This window comes from Molossus molossus, unplaced genomic scaffold (assembly GCF_014108415.1).
Source record: "Molossus molossus isolate mMolMol1 unplaced genomic scaffold, mMolMol1.p scaffold_m16_p_22, whole genome shotgun sequence".
Classification (NCBI taxonomy): domain Eukaryota; kingdom Metazoa; phylum Chordata; class Mammalia; order Chiroptera; family Molossidae; genus Molossus; species Molossus molossus.
This window is the reverse complement of record NW_023425358.1, coordinates 20,612,053-20,630,517: the sequence shown is the minus strand read 5'-3', so window position 1 is coordinate 20,630,517 and position 18,465 is coordinate 20,612,053. Positions and strand designations below refer to the sequence as shown.

The window sequence follows — 18,465 nt, the reverse complement described above, 5'->3', positions numbered from 1 at the left end:
AACCAATCAATGAGTCTCCCTCCCTCCCTCCCTTCCACTCTATCTGAAATGGAAAAATATCCAAATATTCAATGGAAAAATATCCTCAGCTGAGGATGAACAACAAAATTGACATATCAGTTTACCTATTTTTACTTTATGTAGACATGTTTGTGTAAAATTATGTATGAAAAGTTTAATTTCACAGAAAACTTTTATACATGTATTACTGTAATTTTAGATTTATATTGAATAGGTAGGTCTAATACATTCGTGCATTCACGAGTCAGTCACTTCAAGTAAACAAATGCACACAGCTGTGGTGTGGCTTAGTGCAAGTGGGAACAACTGCTGCCGAGCCCTGCCCCGTGTGACTCAGTGGTTAAAGCATCAGCCCCACACGCTGAAGGGTCTCGGGTTCGATTCCCAGTCAAGGACATGTACCTGGGCTGTAGGTTCAATCCCAGACAAGCACTTGCGGGAGGTAACCAATCAAGGTGTCTCTCTCACACTGATGTTTCTCTCTGTCTCTCCTTCCCTTCCCTTCTACTCTCTCTAAAAAAAAAAAAAAAAAAAAACAATGGAAACAATATCCTCAGATGAGGATTAACACCAACAAAAAAAAAAACCTGCTGAAGAAAGTCACCCTGTGCAACAATAGAACCAATTACTGCCCACAATGCACTGTGATCGTGTGCTAATCATTCTACGAACATGTTTACGAATGGTGACTCTTGGATTTAAATATATAGACTATACTTTTAGATATGTAATATTTATGTCATCAAAATTACTACAGTGTTTTTTCCAAAATATGGCCTATTCACTAAAGTTTGTTAAAAATAAGTGAATTAATAACAGGAAAATAACTTGTTAATTTAATTCTAAGCAAATCTTGGTTAAAAGCATTTTAAGCCCTAGCCAGTTTGGCTCAGTGGTTGGAACATTGGCCCTCAGATTGAAGGGTCGCAGGTTCTACCCCTGCACATACTGGGGTTGCAGGTCCTGGCCCCAGTTGGGATTGTACAGAGGCAACCAACTGATGTGTCTCTCTCACATTGATGTTTCTTTCTTTCTCTCCCTCCCTCCCTCCCTCTCTGAAAATCAACAGAAAAATATCCTTGGGTGAGGATTAACAAACAAAACAAAAAAACATTTTACAATTAACAAAAGTTAATGTTCACATGTGACATATGGACCAGAAATTGTGTCCGTTAGATCGAGACCCCCAAAATTGTACTTCCATGCATCCCTGGGAAGCAGGCTCCAGAATTTCTACTAATTTACACATGAGGGATCAGGTTCAGAGAGACCGAAAAGTGTAGGGGCTGGACTATGAACTAAGGGCAGACTGACTTAAGAGCCCAACCCCAGAACCTCTGCACCTACCTTCTGGCACCCTTGGGCCCAAAGGGGTTCTTGGACATCCAGAGAACCCTGAGCAGTGACCAGGCCCTTCTCTGATCTGCGGGCCGACGCTCTTAACTGCTGAGCCAAACTGGTCAGGTCCAGGCCCTTCTCTGTAAATACCCAGGCTTGTCCAGCCTGTAGTACAGGGCACTAGGTGGCCCTTCTCCAACTTCAAGAATGCTCATGAACACACCAATTCAATTGGCTGCAAAATTCCAGCCATTTAATAACAAATGCTTCCCCACCCTCCCATCACACCACCAGGAGAATCATGGGTTTAACCATGTGTGGGGGAGAGGAAAAGCCAGGGTGAACGGGAGCAGCAGGTGAAGGGCTGGTGGGGGGCCCTGTTCCCCATGTCGCTGACTCCTGGGAGATCCAGCTGGGCTGGGCATAGATACCTCTTCTCTGCTAGAGTTCCATTCAAGGGAGGCTGGAGCTACCCATGGGCCCAGCCAGAGAACATGACAGGAGGCCAGGCTGGCAGGGGGAGGGGAGGAATGAAACAGAAGAGACTCTGAGACTCCGGTCTACTACCAAGCCTGGGTCCTCTGGCCTGCCTGTGCCAAGTCCAGCTGTCGGAGCTGGCCTGGCCCATCAAGAGGCTGCTGCCACTCACACTGGCCTTGCCTTCTTGGCCTTCTTCTCAGACCTCACAGCCTCATCGTGGGCTTTCCGCTTCTCTGCCAGTTTGTTGGCCTATGAGGAGAAAGGTGGGAAATCAAGCTGTGATGGGGAGAAGTGAACAGGGAAGGAGACTCTCCCCTTCTACGCAGTAATATCTGTGTTACGTACACAAAAGAAACCTGGGGGCTATTACTACAGCTCACCCCAAGGGCAGGACTGCAAGCCACTTCCACACCACTTCTACACCATCCATTACAGAGTTCTGGTGTGCACAGAACTTGTATTTTTGTTTAAAATATTTCCCCCCCAAAGAGCTGATGTAGCTTTGTTTGTTTGTTTTGTGGTACGTGCCCCTAGCAGGAACCGAACCTGGGACTCTCTGGTCCTCAGGCCAACGCTCAACCTCTGAGCCAAACTGGCCAGGGCTGATGTGGTTTTGTGAACAAGAAACAAAATAGAAGCTTAACCAAAACCTCCCGCAGGCCCCTGTGCTTTAGGCACTTCTGTTAAATGGTCCTTCATAAAAGTAGGCAGAGTTCTCTGGGACAGATCTGTCCCCACTCTCGAGCAAACTCAGAAACTCCAGGTGTAGGAAGTATAAAGCCCTGAAGAGAGCCCAGCTAGCCTCAAAGTTCAACTGTGTGCCCGGCCACATCTGGCAGGTGACAGGAACTCACCTCCCGAATTTTTCGCCGCTTGCCAAACATGATCTTGTTGTAGAGGTATTTCTCCCGTTTTTTCATCATCATAATGGCCAGGCGCTTGGCCTCACTCTCCTCCTCTTGGGCCAGCCGCTGCTTGTCCTCCAGCTTCACAGTGCCCGCCATCACCCTGGGCTTCTGAGAACACAGGGTGGATGCAGGTCCCCATACCCACCCCTGCCAGTCTCCTGGCTCCCGCCCTTCTGGGCCAGGGCTGGCACCAAGATGGACAGTGGGGCTGCTTCCCAGGCCAGGCCACGCCCCGGTCAGCTCCCTGGTACCTTCCCCTCCATCCTCTGCTCCTCCAGAGCTGTCAGTTGAGCCTCTTCCTCCTTTTCTGAACCAGCGTCCACATCTTTTTCCTCTTCGTTTTCTTCTTCTTCATTACCATCGTCACTGTCTTCCTCCTCATCCTCCTCTTCAGATTCATTTAAATTTCCTATAAATAGCCAATGGCTTCTGAATGCCCTGGGAGCCTGCTCTTTCCCTGGCTGGATGAGAAATGGCACCAGGCTCCCCCTTCTCCAGCCCTGGGGACATGACAAAGGCAGTGTAGGGCTGTCTCAACCACACCCCACTCTGGCACCTCTCCTCACAGTCCCAGCTACCTTCAGAGGAAACCCCAAGCCCCCTACTGAGCTCTGCCGTCTCCTATGTAAATCCTGATGACAACTTCCAGACCATTCTGCTCAGTTACTCTGAACGTCAAGAACACCTGATTGTAGAACACAGATGTTCCCTTCTCCTAAACCTTACTCCACAGGTGCATTTGTACCTCTGCTTCCCTATTCTCTGGACCTTGCCACTTTTGTAGCCAAGAAGTGAAACAGCCAGCTAAGGCCCAGGGGACCAAGACCAGCATGGAGGAGGCTGCCCACCCTGCCCCCCCTCACCTGGGTGCTCTCCTCGCTGCAGGGCCAGCAGCTTCATCTTCTCAGGGGGGACATAATCTCCTTCCTTTTCTGACACGAAGGGTGAGAGGTGTGGGGGAAGCTGCACCCCGGGGAAGTAGTCTGCCACAGGGAGGAGGAGCCGGGCATTCACAGAGTCAAACACCCACTGTGGCTGCACGTAGCACCTGGCGCAGAGGGGCAGCAGAGATGGGTCACAGGGGCCACCCGAGGCTCCACTCCATTCACAGAGGCCTTGAGACAGACCTCTGTACTCAGAACCCCGAACAGGCAGAGGGAGATGAGGGCCCTGGGGGCCTACCTGCCAACGACAGGAGTCTGCTGCCCAGGCCGGTCAACAATCTGGTGGGTAATGCAGGAGTCTGTGACGTCATAGGTGGCCCCGATGCACAGAGACTTGTCCCAGGACACGTTCCCCCCAAAACTCCTACAGGTACAAGGGGAGCCCAGCAAAATACTCAGGTATGAGGTGCCTGCCCAGGGACCCACTGGCCAAATTCATCCTCCTAGGCTAGGGCTGCTGAGCACTTTCAAAACACCATTTTGTTGAATCCTCAGAACAGCCTTAAGAACTAGATACTGCCCTGGCCAACTTGGCTTAGTGGTTAGAGCATTGGCCTGCAGACCAAAGGGTCACGGGTTTGATTCCAGGTTAAGGGCATGTACCTGGGTTGTGGATTCAATCCCCGGCCAGGTCTGGATCTTGAAGGAGACAACCAATCCATGTGTATCACACGGATGTTTCTCTCTCTCTGTCTCCCTCCCTTCCTTCCACTCTATCTAAAAAAAATAAAAAATCAATGGAGGAATATCCTCCAGCGAGGATTAACAAACAAACAAAAGTGGATACTGACCCCACCCTGAAGTTACTGGTGGGCATCCAGGGCTGCTCTGTGCAGGGCAAGACCTAGCCCAGAGTGTGGCAGAGCCAGTGCTGTTGACCTGCCTACCTGATGATGAAAGCCAGGGCCTCACGGGGTACCTCACGGTTCAGGAAGAACTTCAGGCCCTCAAAGAGCTTCTTCTGCTTCTCTTGTGCCTCCAGCTCCTTCCTGCGGCCCTCCTCCTGTGCCGCCATCTCCTGAACAGAAAGGCCCAGGCCTCTTGTTTTTAGAGCTGCACACACCCCCAGCTTCCTTCTAGATTCCTCCGTCCCAATGCCCCTGCCCTGCTTGCTCCTCCTGGAAGGCAGCACAGACCTACCCCATCGGCAGGAAACTCGTCCACCTCGGCCTCTTCCTCTGCAGGCACCACCACACGGGCCAGACTGGCACTGAGGGCTGCCAGTTTCTACAGAAAAGAAGCATTACTATGGGGCTGCGGCTTGCAGGTGGGGGGGGAACCTTATCTGGGGGTATGGCCAAGGTGGGGAAGGGGTGGCAGTGACAGCTCTGGGACATCAGTGGGTTTGGGTTGTGAGGAGAGCCCCAAGACCACATATGCAGTCAATGACCAACCCCCGGGCCAGGGACACCCTTCTGGGGGATGCTGGGCCCATGCTCTGGAAGCCTCTCTCACCTCCATAGAGCTCTCAGAGTCCAATGCATAGCTGTCTTCATGGGCCTTCACCTCCGTGTGGGCCTGACCCTCGAGCTGGGAGGCAGAGGAAGGTCAGCGCAAGAGGATGCCCACAGCCCCTGCCTCCACATGGGGAGAGAAGGGCTGTGACCCCTGCATAGACAGGAGGCACTGGACTGGGCCCTACCTTGGGTGGGTAGTGCAGGTTGAGTGACTGGTAGAGGCGGAAGTTGACAAAGCCCAGCAGGGTGGTGTAGAACTCGGTGAAGGTGGCCATGACCCTGTAGTCCACGTCTGTTGGGTGCTGAGAGGCATAGGAGGCACATCAGAAAGACGGGCAAAGTTGACAGTGACAACCCACGAGAGGTGAGGAACTCCAGGATAGCCCTGCCTTAGGACTCTGCCCCACAGAAAGGGGCTGTATGATATGTCCCTACCCAGGAACATTCTGGGTACCAGTAAAGCTCCAGACAGGGGTCCCAAGGGTTAGGGATGTCCTGGAGGCCAGTGCCAGATCCCCAAGCCATGTAGGGCAAGCTAGGAGGAAGCAAAGGGGAGCCTCTATCACGCTATTCCCAGGACTGGCAGGCAATCCCCCAACCCCTGCACCTGTTGCTCAGACTTCTGTCCTTGCAGAGGCTGCCTTCCCTGACAGTCTGATCAGAGCGCATGCCTTCCTCATTATTCACCCCATAATCTTTTCCTGGGAGACAATATTCCTAGAGCCTAGTACCATTGCTGCCCAGCTGGGGACAGTGGATGGACGGAACTCAGTAACTCCAAGCCCTGGCAGGAGCCTTGGGACAGACACTCAGAAATAAGCCTCAGCCAGAAACAAAGACAAGACCTAAGGATACAGGACAGGTTGGAGCAGCCGCTTGACTCAGCCCAGGGAGCACTGGAGAAATAGTGGACAAAAAAGCTGCTTGCCTTAAACAAAGGCACAGAGTCACCCGTATGAGCTGCCCACCCAGCAAGCAGGCAACAGGGAAGGGCTCATCTTGGCCCTTGAAGAAATGATAAAGCAAAACACAGCAAGGATCTGAAAGCCAAATCAAAACACCTCAACTCTTGAGCAGCACTGTCTCCCACAACCAGAGAAGCTAGCCCAGCCCTGCTGACCCCCGAGACTTGGACAGGAGGATGTGACAAGGAATGCCAACTGCTGACCCCTGAGACCTGGACAGGAGGGTGTGACAAGGAATGCCAAAACTGGTAATGATGCCCTTGCCGGTTGCTCAGTGGTTAGAGCATAGACAACCAATTGATGTCTCGCTCTCTCACATCGACACCTCCCTCCCCCCCTCCCCCGTCTCCCTCCCTCCCAGTCTCTCTAAAAATCAACGGAAAAATATCCTTGGGTGAGGATTAAAAAAAAAAAATCAGTGATAATTACATCTCTTTTGTACTGGGCATGCTTGTGACTCTAAGCTGTTTCTCCACCCTGCCAGCAGGCAGGGACCTGGCTACAGGGGCACAGGGGCAAAGAGGTACTCCACCTGTGCCCAGACCAATACCTCTGCTCTTTTGAAAGCAGCTGCAGGGCCCCTGATGGGCCTGGCAAGCATCTGAGCACCAAGTCCTTTTCCTACAGCACAGTGTTGAGTGGAGTTTCACCCCACATGCCTGGGTTCTACTTTGGAGGACCCAGGACTAGCCACTAAGGGTGAGGGAGTAGGTACATCAGGGCCTCACCTACAACCCAGTACCGGTCCTCCATCCTCCTGCTGAAAGGAAGTAGCGGCAGTAAGCTGGCCAGGGAAGAGGAAGGACGGGCAGCCATTCCCTTCCCCCAGGCCAGCTGTGTGGAGGCTGGCCTCCACAGGGCCCTATTCACCACTAGAAGGACACACAAAGCCTAGTCTGAGAATCACGGGGGTGGGACATCAGAGAGAAGGAAGGAGCAGGAGGGCCAGAGAGGAAGGAGGGAAGGCAGGGTGGAGAAGGCAGGAAGGAAAGAGTAGGAGAGGAGGGGCAGAACAGAGAAGAGGAAAGACCCATGGATTCTGGCACACAAGCCTGTCCTAAGGAGTGGGAATAGGGACACAGAGGGCCAAGCTCGACTCTCACCCACAGACTGCAGCCTGCCACCAAAGGTCACTGCTGCTCCATAGTCAAGAGTGGTTCTGGCCCTCAAACCAGCCCAAGATAAAGGAGAGGAGCTCAGACCTTGGCTTTAACCTGGAGCACCCAATAACCTGGCAGTAAACCCACTGTCCAAGCAGGCTGGTGTATGTGCTCTCCACTGAAGGCTCCAGTTCCCAATCAGTGCACAAACGAGGAACTGGGCCAAACGCAGGCCCACAGAACAACAGGTCAGGTACTGAGACTGGCTGAGACCTCATGGGGGGACTAGAGGCTAATGATGCCCCATAAAGAGGCAAAACCAGGATTTCTCTCCATATATCCCTGCCAAAAATTCTAAGAGTAAAAATAGACAAAAATCTCTCCCAGCCCCCTAGCAATTGTGGGAGACAGGAGTAGGGGAAGCTAAGGAGCTAAGCAAAGCAGCTTGGCCAAGGTCTGGCAGCTGCCAGCAATGGAGCAGAATGAGGACCCCAGTGGGTCAGAAAGTAGGGCTGGGCTTGGCCACTGTCCAGACCCCAGCAGCCTCTAACTATTCATTCAGCTACCCCAAACGACACCTTAAAACATTCTTTTTTCAAATCTCACAACAATGCTTAGGAAGTGGAAGTACAACATAAACTGAGGCACAGAGGTGAAGGCACATGTTCAAGGTCAACCAGCTGTGGGGTGCTGGAGCAGTTTGGCTTGAGTTCTTATTATGATGTTGTGTAGCACATTCCCACCTGACCCCACACCCCCAGCCAACACTTAGGAACCCAGCACATGCTGGACTCCACAGGAAAGTAAAACTCCCTCTTTGCTCATGCCCTTATCTGTCTAGGAGCCAGAGGGAGAACAGTCCAGCACAAGCCCCACGGACACACTCACATCATGGGAGAAGGCATAGGGTGTGATCCACACAATGGGCTGTCCGAGCACCTCGGCCTGGTAGTAAATGCCTTTGATGGACAGGAACACCTGAGGGTGAGAGGGGACAGCTTGGTGAAAACCAACGGGAGAGTGAGGGAGAGAGCAGGTGGGGCCTGCCAGGTGGCCCTGAGCTCACCTTGCGCAGGGCCCGGGCGGCAATGACGTAGTGCAGGAACTCCACCGTGAGCCTCCGGCACAGTTGAATGGTCTGCACGTGGCACTTGCCAGTCCGAGGGAAAGTGGAGAAGAGGAAGCACATGGAGAGGGCATCATCCAGGTCCCGAAGAGCGTCTATGAACGTGGGGTACCTGCATGGCCGGAAGGGCAGCATTCATAGGTTTGGTTATAAAACACCCTGGAGGCCCTATTCCCCAAGCCAGGCCTTGCCACTACCATGTCCTGACCAGAAAGTCAAGAAGTGCCCAGGGGCCTGGCAGTACCAGCTTCCCCACCATGGAACCAGAACATGCCCAGTTAGCTCTGAGGATCAGAGGAATCCTGACCAGGTCCCCAAGACACCCACTGCAAACCAAGGACTTGACCTTGACCCACTTCCATACGTTGTGGTCAGAGGGCAGGCCGAGTCAGTGGCTCTCTCTTTCTCCAGGTGGAAACTTCAGAGCAAAGGAAATCTATCTAGAGGGATCCAAGACAGAAAGCAGACAAATGTGATGCTGCCCTGGTGGACCACGGTGGAGGGTCGGGACATGCCTGTCCTCAGCAGCACTTATGGCCACATGTCACCAGAGTGGGTTGTCTTATCTCTCACGACCCAGACCTCTGTCTAGTTTACAGAACCAATCAGAACCAGACAGTAAAAATGCGAAAACTAGGTCTTGGCCAGGAAGAGTCAGAGCAAAAAAGTAGTTCCCTGTGGTAAATCAGAAAGTTGATGAAAACAAGCCTTCCTGGCAGGATCCACTACTGCACGGCTGTCCTGCTGAGGGATAGAGGTGTGGGTCATGGAAAGGACATTGGAGTACCAGTGTTGACACCTGAATTCCAGTCCCAGCTGTGACCCAGGATGGTTCACTATGTTTCACTTAACCCCAGTGGTTTCATTTGGAAAAAGACAATATTGAACCGACTGTTGATTTAAAACTGGGTTCCTACAGCTTCCTGGAAACACCTGGGGACAAATGGACAGACAGGGCTTCCAGTCTCCCTCCCTCAGCCAGAGCAGCTTTCAAAGCCTCTGGCATCCGCACTGCCGCCCAGGGAACTTCCTTTTGCAGAGTGTTCTGTTGCTTCAAAAGGGGACTCTCTGAAAGCCACAGGACCAGACATGGCCAAGACCCTTCCAACCCTAGATGGCATCACTCATTAAAAAAGGAGGGGCCGCCCCGGCCGGTTTGGTTCAGCGGTTAGAGCGTCGGCCTGCGGTCCTGAGAGACCCGGGTTCGGTTCCCGCTAAGGGCATGTACCTCGGTTGCAGTTTGTCCCCGGCCCTGGTCGGTTGTGCGGGTGGCAGCCACTCGATGTGTTCCTTTCACATCGATGTTTCTCTCTCTCTCTCTGTTCCTCTCTCTCCCTCCCACTCTACCTGAACAAAAAATGGAAAAATGTCCTCGGGTGAGGATAAAAAAAAAAAAAAAAAAAAAAAAAAAAAAAATAAAAAAGGAGGGGCCTGCCAGGTCTTCAAACCCTGACCAAGATGGAACAAAGGCCACAGGAACTTCAAGCAAGACAATAGGAAGAGAGGTATCTGGTTTCCTGGTGCAGAGGCTAGAGCATCAATCAGTCCCCTGTGGTACCTCGGAGTTTCCTCATTCTCCACTTCCAGACAAACCCACCAACCCAGGCCCTTTGTACAAAGATCACCAATCATTTCTGAGCCACCTGATTTTCCTTCTTAACCAATGGCTATGGAGATGGGGGAAGGGGTGACACGGAATGGGAACACCACAACCACACTGCCACCTGGTGTGTACATGAATCCAGACACTTGCTTTCTTCTTGTGCTTTTTCATTTGTTCTACACAACAGTTGTGTGTCATAGGCAGGACAGGAGCTATGGTCATCTCTCTGTTAGAGGGGAGGACTTGCTCGGAGCAAGAACTGTTCTTGGGCCACCCAGCTTGTGGGTGGCGAGGCTGGGGTGAGAACACCAGCTGTCGTGCTCCTAGGTCACAGCTCTTCTCGAACTAGCCCTTGGATGGGCTGGCTCAATGAAGCCAAGTCCATCTAGCTTGAAGCTAAGTGTGCTAGGCCATTAACCCCCAAGAGAAGATGGACGTTCATTTAGCCCAAGATTTCTGAATCTTATCATTACTAACATTTTGGGCCAGATTGTTATGTACTGTGGGTACTGTCCTATACAATGTAAGGTGTTTAGCAGCATCCCTGACCTCAACCCATTAAAAACTAGTAGGCCTTCCCATCCAAGTCATTCCTAACCCTGGTTAGAAACTACTGATTTAGACAATGAATGAGTGGTCTACTGTGAAGGCTGGGGAAGGAATGGTTAAGATCAGGTGTCCATCCATATCCTCCAGGTCTAACCATATAGCTGGTGTGCACTCCCCAGAACTCTGATTCTCTCTTATCCCAGGGCCTTTGCACTTGCTGTTGCTTCTGCTTGGACTATGCTTTCCCTGGTTGGTTAGAACTTCTCTCCTCAGAAAGACCTCCTCTGACAAGCCTGTAACAAACAGGTGTCCCCTAGTTTCCTGCACACGGTTGGCACTCATTATGACTTGCAATCATAACAGCAATTTGGCAGTTAGATTTTTGGTCTGCTTCCTCCAATAGGATGCCAGCAGCTTGGGCAGGGTCTTGGTCTTGTTCCCCACTGTATCCCCTACGCTAAGACTGAGCCCCCAACTCACCGTTCCTTGACAATGTGGTCAAGCTTGTAGTTGGGCTTATTGTCCTTCAGACGCTCCACAGTGTTCCACTCACTCTTCCCATAGGCCTTCCGGAGCTTCCGGACAAACACCTAGAAGAGAGGAAGAGACAGCTGATGCTGGGGCCAAAGGTTCCTGGAGACCCCTCATTTGTGGAGGAGGGAAACATGGGGCAGGAGGATTCTCAAGGCCCCTGAAGCTGTGTGACTGTTCCCTTTGCCCAGGATTTGCAAAATAGCCAACTCGACAAACATTAAAACTGACCCCTCCTCCCCACTGATAAGCGGAGTTGGCTAACATTTCAGTAGACAGGTCATGTATATGGCAGCGGTCCCATAAGACTATAATGGAACTAAAAAATTCCTATCACCGCCCTGGCCGGTTTGGCTCAGCGGTTGGAGCGTCGGCCTGCGGTACAGAGAGACCCGGGTTCGGTTCCCGCTAAGGGCACGTACCTCGGTTGCAGTTTGTCCCCGGCCCTGGTTGGTTGTGTGGGTGGCAGCCACTCGATGTGTCCCTTCACATCGATGTTTCTCTCTCTCTCTTCCTCTCTCTCCCTCCCGCTCTATCTGAACAAAAAATGGAAAAATGTCCTCGGGTGAGGATAAAAAAAAAAAAAAAAAAAAAAAAAAAATTCCTATCACCTATTGATGTCCTAGCCACCGTAACATTGTAGCACAATACATTACTTATGTTTGTGGCGATGCTAGTATAAACAAATCTACTGCATTGCCTGTCATATAAAAGTAGAGCAAACCATGTACAGTACATATTACTTGATAATGACAGTAAGTGACTGTTAATGGTTTATGTATTTACTATACTATACTTTTTATTGTTATTTTAGAGTGTATTCTTTCTACTTATGTAACAAAGTTTGCTGTAAAATGGCATGCTGTGTTATGCTGGCAGCAGCCACATACATCTCATGTTTACTATGTCTCCTGATTGCATCATTTTCTCTCAAGCTTGATTTAATTTCATGTTGTTTTGCACAGTTGCTGTTGCAGGTCTATAGCCTAAGAGTGACAGGCTATCCCATATACACTAGATGTGCAGTAGGCTATATCACCTAGATTTGTATAAGTATACACTATGACGTTCACACAATGACGAAATCAGCTAACAATGGGAATATGTCCTGAAAAACACATCGTTAGGTGATCATGACTATAGTTTTTAAACCCAGCAGCAAAACAGGGCCAGCCACCCACCTGGGTGGACTTGGTTGGAAGGGAGGGCCAGCAACTAGCTGTGGCCACCAGGTGACACCCCATCCCTCCCACCAAGGGCCTCAGCCGGGCCCTGCTGTTTGGCAAAGGCTTCAGTAATAGCAGTCTACTTTCCATTATTTGCATTTGGTATAAACGGGTTTCTACTTTTTCTGTGGCATTTAAACATTTAATGGTTTCTATTTGTGGAATAAAATGCTTGATCTCCTAGGAGCAATTCCAGGAAAAGCATGAATAGCAGCAGTGTCTCTGGGAAGAGAACACACCTGAGACCCTGAAATAGCAACATCTTTGCCTCAGAGGTTATAAATTTACTCTTTTTCAAAAGAATCGGGAAAAGTACAATAGGTAAAGCATTAATCATTTGCCAGGTTCTGTGCAAATGATTTCCATGTGTGATCTCAGTCAATCCTCGCGACACTCCTTTCAGACAGAATTATGTCACCCTTTATATTTATGTCACCCTCAGAGAGACTAAACAATCCACCACGGTCACAGTTAGTGGTCACAGAACGTCAATGGGCCCATCCAGACAGACCCTAGAGCCAGGGCCTTACCTTGTATTCCCGGAACTTGTTGACAATGGGTTCATGCAGGAGGAACTTGATGTCTTTGATAAGGTAAAAAGTCCGGGCTGCTGTGGAGCCCTTGTTAACCTTTTTCTTGTGTTTGGGTTCATGAGGATAAATGCCTTTCAGGATGCACAGCCGCCTGGAAGACAAAGGCCAGTCCTTCTGTTAGTAAACATGCTGAGCACTGGCCATACCGGGCCTAGAAACCAGCACTGAAGAGGGAGCATGGGGGCCTGCCCTTGGAGAACTAACATCCTAGTGAGGAGTCCAACAACCACAAGTCCCCCAAAATCACATAATGCAAACTGTCACAAGCACCAGAGAGGAAACAAGCAAGATGCTGACAGGGACCAGGAAAGACCTTGCTGAGAAACCAACACTTCAGCCATATAAAGGTGGGAAGAACATCCTGAGGACAAAGGCTGTAAGGGTAGAAAGTGCTGGGCACACCTGAAGGACTAAAAGTGGGCCGGGTGGCAGTAAATACAAGACTGTGCAGGAGTCGGGATATGACTCTACAAGGAGTTGAGAACCCCTAGCTATAGGGTCAGAGGTCTCTTCTGCCAGAAGGGAGAGGATGGATGACACAGACCCAGACAGAAATCAGCAGTGTGTTGTACCAGTGGGCCCCTTCTGATGACTGTGGGCAGTGTTACCCAGGTCTCCTCCAGCTTCCCCACAGACTACACTTCACAAAACATAGTTTACTAATGCAAGTCCCAGCGAGAAAGAGGAGGAATATCAGAATTCCAGATGGAGTTTGTAGCAGCACAGGGAACACAGGGATGCAGCTGAGTTTTCCTTATGTAATTCACTCCCCAAGTACCCCCAAGGCCACCCTACTCTACTCCTTTTCAACCTCACCTGAAGTCGGGCAGGCTCAGCTGCAGCTTCTTTCGGGCTTTGTTTCGGGTGATGTAGTTGGTGGCAGAGCCTCGTTCATACTAGGGGAGAAAAAACAGTTCTCCATTAGCAATGATTGAAGTGACTGACATCAATCCCTGGGCATGTCTGATGCCAGAGGCAAGTACCACTCTGGATAAGTGGCTTCTGGGATAGGAAATGCTGTAGAGAGGGAGCCCACCCACCTGAATGAGCTCTCCTGCACTGCCCTTGCAGTAGTCAACATAAAGGACACATACATCTGCATGGTGCTGGGGACTATGAGGTTGCTATGGATCAGGTGCTGTGCCAAGCACTTGGTAGTAACTCTAAGTATTGGCCATTATGATTAGCGATTTCCACATATTACTTCGTTTAATTCCCACAATACTGTGAGGTGGGTGCCATTAAACTCCCATTTCACATGGGAGGAGACATCTCAATGAAATAACCTACCCAGGTCACATAGCCTTTTAAGAGCTGGGGCTAGGAGTCAAAGCTCGGTCTGAGTCCAGAACCTGAGTGCCTAATCCACTAAGCCAGTGTTCTCAACTTTTTTCATTATAGTCACCCATCTCCACCAGCAAAAGCCTTTTTAGACCTTTCCCCTCCTTAATTGACCCTCTGAGAGCCCCATAAAATGTTAATATCACAGACAAACTGTAGGTCTGTTTATGTAATGTGTTTCTTTAGAGGGCCACAAACCATTGTACTATCTAAGACTCCCCCCACCAACCAGATTTTTGTTCCCTTGGGGGTAATATCATTTGGTTGAGAATGCATGCTCTAAGCTACAAAGCCTTTCCCCTTTCCCGTTCATTCATTCAACAGACAATAACAGGACCTCTACTATGTTCCCAGCATTAAGCTAGATGCTATGAGGGTAATCAAAACTAAAAGACTAGTCATCATCTGCTCCCAAGGAGCATATTGTCTTGAACCATCTGGATGTCTATGATGTCATGATGCTGCCTTACACTCACATCTGTCTCTTTGATAAAGAGTAGTATTGCACTGTATCAAGCACCACACAATGCTAACCAAGCATGTCTTTTCTAAACATGATCTTCCTCTGGAGTCAGAGAGCAGGGGCCTCAATGGCTAGGTGCAGCTCTAAAGAGATAAACCTGAGGGGTATGTTTATGAATAACCCCCCAATCATAAAACACATCTTTCACTCATTCTTTCCTTCAGACATTTATTACAGTAATTGTCTATTGGAGATAAGTACCATGTCAAGTCCTAGGGATACAAAGATGAGTTTTAGACGCTCTCAGAAAGGTGAGTCTTCATTAAAAGTGGTTTCCATTGCCCTGGCCAGTTTGGCTCAGCAATTAGAGCGTCGGCCTGCAGACCAAAGAGTCCTGGGTTTGGCTCCCGCTAAGGGCACATATCTTGGCTGCAGTTTGTCCCCGGCCCTGGCTGGGGTCGTGCGGATGGCAACCACTTGATGAGTCTCTCCCCACCCCCCCAACTCTCTCTCCAGCTATCTGAAGATAAATGCAAATATGTCCTTGGGCAAGGATTAAAAAAAAATGGTTTCTATTGCCCAGTTCTCGTGTGTGTGTGTGTGTGTGTGTGTGTGTGTGTGGTGGGGGGTGTCATTTTCGGTTGCTGAGTGCTACTGGCATCTAGTTAGTGGGTTAAGAGGTCAGGGATGCTGCCCTGGCCAGTCTGGCTCAGCAGTTAGAGCATTGGCCCGTGCACCAATGAGTTGTGGGTTCGATTCTGGTCAAGGGCACATAGCTCAGTTGCGGTTCGTCCCGGTCCTGGGTGGGGTTGTGCGGTAGGCAACCAGTCGATGGGTCTCTCTCACATCCATGTTTCTCTCTCTCTCCCTGCCACTCTATCTAAACAAAAATGGAAATACTATCCTCAGGTGAGGATTAAAAAAAAAAAAAAGAGGTCAGGGATGCTGCTAAACATCCCACAGTACACTGGACAGCCCTCCCAACAACAAAGCCTTATCTGGCTCAAAATGGCTGTGAAACCCAGCTTTAAAAACTGTCATAATTTTCCATTTTATATCTTTGTAGTTCTAATCACTAGTACCTACTGGGTGCTCAATAGTGTGTTGGTTTAAACACAAAATGACAACAGAAACTCAAACTGAAGGAAATACTTGAGGCAACTACATCTTCCTTACCCTTATCTCCTCTCCAGTCTTTTCATGACACCAACGCGATTCTACACATAGCAATAAGAACTCCTTGAAAAACTTATCATGTTACTCTCCATTTAGCTAAGTTCTACTGCACTTAGAATAAAGTCCAACCTCCTCACCAGGGCTGACAGGCCTTCCATGATCTGGTCCCTATCCAACCCCAACCTCAGCCGATGCCATTCTTCCCTTGGTTTATTATACCCCAGCAATCATGATGTCCTTCCAATTCCTTGTACACAACAAGCCTTTCCCACCTAAAGGCCCTGGCACTTAGTTTCCCCTGCCAGGCTTGTTCAGTAAGCACTCTTGTGCCCCAGAACCTATCCGAGATCTTCCTGTCTTCAGATTTCAACTTAAATGTTATGACTCAGAGAGACCTTCCAACACAACACTAATTGAAATAACGGTCCGTTTATATTCTCCACCCTTATCTCTCATTTAACAATCTTTGACAGTTTTACTTGGTTATTTTAATGTTCATCTTCCCCACTAGAAAATGAGCTAGGGGAAGGCAGGGACCACATTTGATTGTTTACATCTCCATCCCCAGTATCCAAGGCAGGGCCTGGTTCCAGAGAAAAGAGGATAACAAGTTTTAGAGGTGATTAATTCAACGTAATGGACTTTATGTAACGTTTATCACTCTTTACTCAGTAAACAGCTGTTCTTTGGCTAGCCCTGCTTTTCGGGTGAAACTATGCTTGGTCATCAACTCTCTCTTTTTTTTTTTTTTTTTAATCCTCATCCGAGGACATTTTTCCATTTTTTGTACAGACAGAGTAGGAGGGAGAGAGAGGAAGAGAGAGAGAGGGAAACATCGATGTGAAAGGGACACATCGAGTGGCTGCCACCCGCACGACCAACCAGGGCCGGGGACAAACTGCAACCGAGGTACGTGCCCTTAGCGGGAACCGAACCCGGGTCTTTCCGGACCGCAGGTGGACGCTCTAACCGCTGAGCCAAACAGGCCAGGGCTTGGTCATCAACTCTCTTACAAGACTACTCCAGGTTCTTTCCCGCATTTCACCGGACAAAAGTAGTCCCTTCCTCGCCCATCCTCGGACCCCTTCTCACAACTGTCTCCCGTCGCGTTGATCCCAATCGTTTCTGTACCCACGAGGAGCCAAGGCCGAGGAAAGACGCAGTCCCCAGGCTCCGTCACGCCCGTTTACCACCTCCCAAGGACCCCTGCCACCCCTCCCCGGGTTCTCCCCCGTTCACCTTCTTCTTCTCCAGGCCTCCCATGGCTCCACGATGAAGGAGATACGAGCGCCGCGCGGACTGATAGCGTTACTTCCTCCCGCACGTGCCCTGCCTAAAGCCCCAAGGCCCCCACGCAGCCCATCTGCGCAGGCTGCCCAACAAGATGCCTGAGCGAGTCTAGGAACAAATGGGGCTTTCCTAAAGATTTGAGGGGAAAAAATCACTAATATCACTCTTTTAAACTCTCTCCCACATATGGGTCTATTACAGGCAGTTTTAACGTTTAAACAGGGAGGATATTAAGGCATTTCTATAATTTTCATGATCACCACGCACGGCATCTGAGCCCCGTTGCATGTTGGGATGGAAGGGGGCGGAAAGTTTATAGAGAGCGCAGTGCTCTCTGGGATGCAGAGGGGAGCTGTTTTCTAGGCGCCTGAGAACGAATTATGTCGTCATGGTAACGGTTGCTAGGTGGCCTCGGAATTTGGCACCCCTTGCTGAAAAGTGGCCCCCCGGGCCACTAAATGAGGTCACGCTGTGATTGCTGCAGTCCCCCCCACCCTCCCGCCCGGCGTTTCCTTTAATTTATTCCCTGCTATGAGGATGCGAGGACCTGGGAACTTGGCCTGTTGCTTATAGAGGCCATGGTTCAGGACAAGATCCTCGCCCGCAACTGGCTGCGCAAGCGTAGACCATGTTTTTTTACGCAATAGAACCCTTGCGTAAGAATGACACTTCAAGGCTTAGGATCTATCCGCCAGGCACCAACCCAATTAGATCATCCCACTCTACAATTATATATAAAAAACTGTTGGAATAAAGAACTGCTGCTGATTCTTCCTGATGTCGGCTCCCCGAGCTTTCTTGACCCTGGGTATCTCACCACGGAAACCTCTCCTGCATCCCCCGGTCATTGACACTTGGTGTAGCGGGCAGGATGAGGTGAGTACTCCAACAGCCCCTAGCGAGGGGCAGCCCAGGGTGAATGGGCTGTGGCCCCCAGCATCCCTTTGGTACCCGGTGGCGGGGTACCTAATGGCCTGGATGCCGCCGTAAGATTGAGATGCTGTACGTCCCAGGTATGAAGAGGTGTTGAAAGCTTTGGAAATGATGGAACCAAATATTCTCAGGGTGCTTCGGGAGGCCACTGGTCGCGTTTCCTGGATGTTCCTGGCAGTCTTGAGTCATGCCGGTCGAAACATCCAGGACCTCACAAACCAAGTGCAACAGCTACAGCGGAAGGAGGAGGACTTGGAGCAGCACCTGGCGGTGGCTGAGTTCATGGTCCAGGCTCCGGCCAAGTCAGCTGTGACTTCTCTTCTTGCTTGCAGTCCTGCCGGGTCCATAGAAGCCCAGCCCTTGGTGCAACAGAAAGTAGAGAGAGAGGAACCGTCAGCACCGGGAGTGAGTCGACCTGGCA

At 50.3% G+C, this 18,465-nt stretch overlaps 1 protein-coding gene across 2 annotated transcripts; it reads right to left on the bottom strand.

Annotated features, from left to right (window-relative positions):
• Nucleotides 1–1,618: 1,618 nt before the first annotated feature.
• PES1 (pescadillo ribosomal biogenesis factor 1) lies at nt 1,619–17,155 on the bottom strand. 2 transcript variants are annotated; one of them, XM_036277168.1, is made up of 15 exons: nt 17,061–17,155; nt 13,658–13,737; nt 12,779–12,932; nt 10,972–11,081; nt 8,280–8,451; nt 8,102–8,191; nt 5,334–5,450; nt 5,147–5,221; nt 4,832–4,918; nt 4,579–4,709; nt 3,930–4,055; nt 3,611–3,795; nt 2,999–3,156; nt 2,694–2,855; nt 1,619–2,088 (listed from the first exon to the last, which is right to left on the bottom strand). In XM_036277168.1, exons 1-15 carry the CDS (start codon nt 17,082–17,084, stop codon nt 2,005–2,007), a joined length of 1,755 nt encoding a protein of 584 aa, XP_036133061.1. In that variant the 5' UTR covers nt 17,085–17,155; the 3' UTR covers nt 1,619–2,004. The 2 variants fall into 2 exon arrangements, with proteins under 2 accessions (XP_036133061.1, XP_036133062.1); XM_036277169.1 differs by having other exon boundaries at nt 2,694–2,852; nt 17,061–17,142.
• Nucleotides 17,156–18,465: the final 1,310 nt, after the last annotated feature.

Bases quoted from the DNA above. Each gene is read 5' to 3' on its own strand.
- PES1 (XM_036277168.1), bottom strand. From the start codon at position 17,084: ATGGGAGGCCTGGAGAAGAAGAAG. The intron at 8,452-10,971 runs GTGAGTTGGGGG...CCGGCCATGCAG, and splicing joins GACCACATTGTCAAGGAACG to GTACCCCACGTTCATAGACG. The intron at 8,192-8,279 runs GTGAGCTCAGGG...TCTCACCCTCAG, and splicing joins CCGCCCGGGCCCTGCGCAAG to GTGTTCCTGTCCATCAAAGG.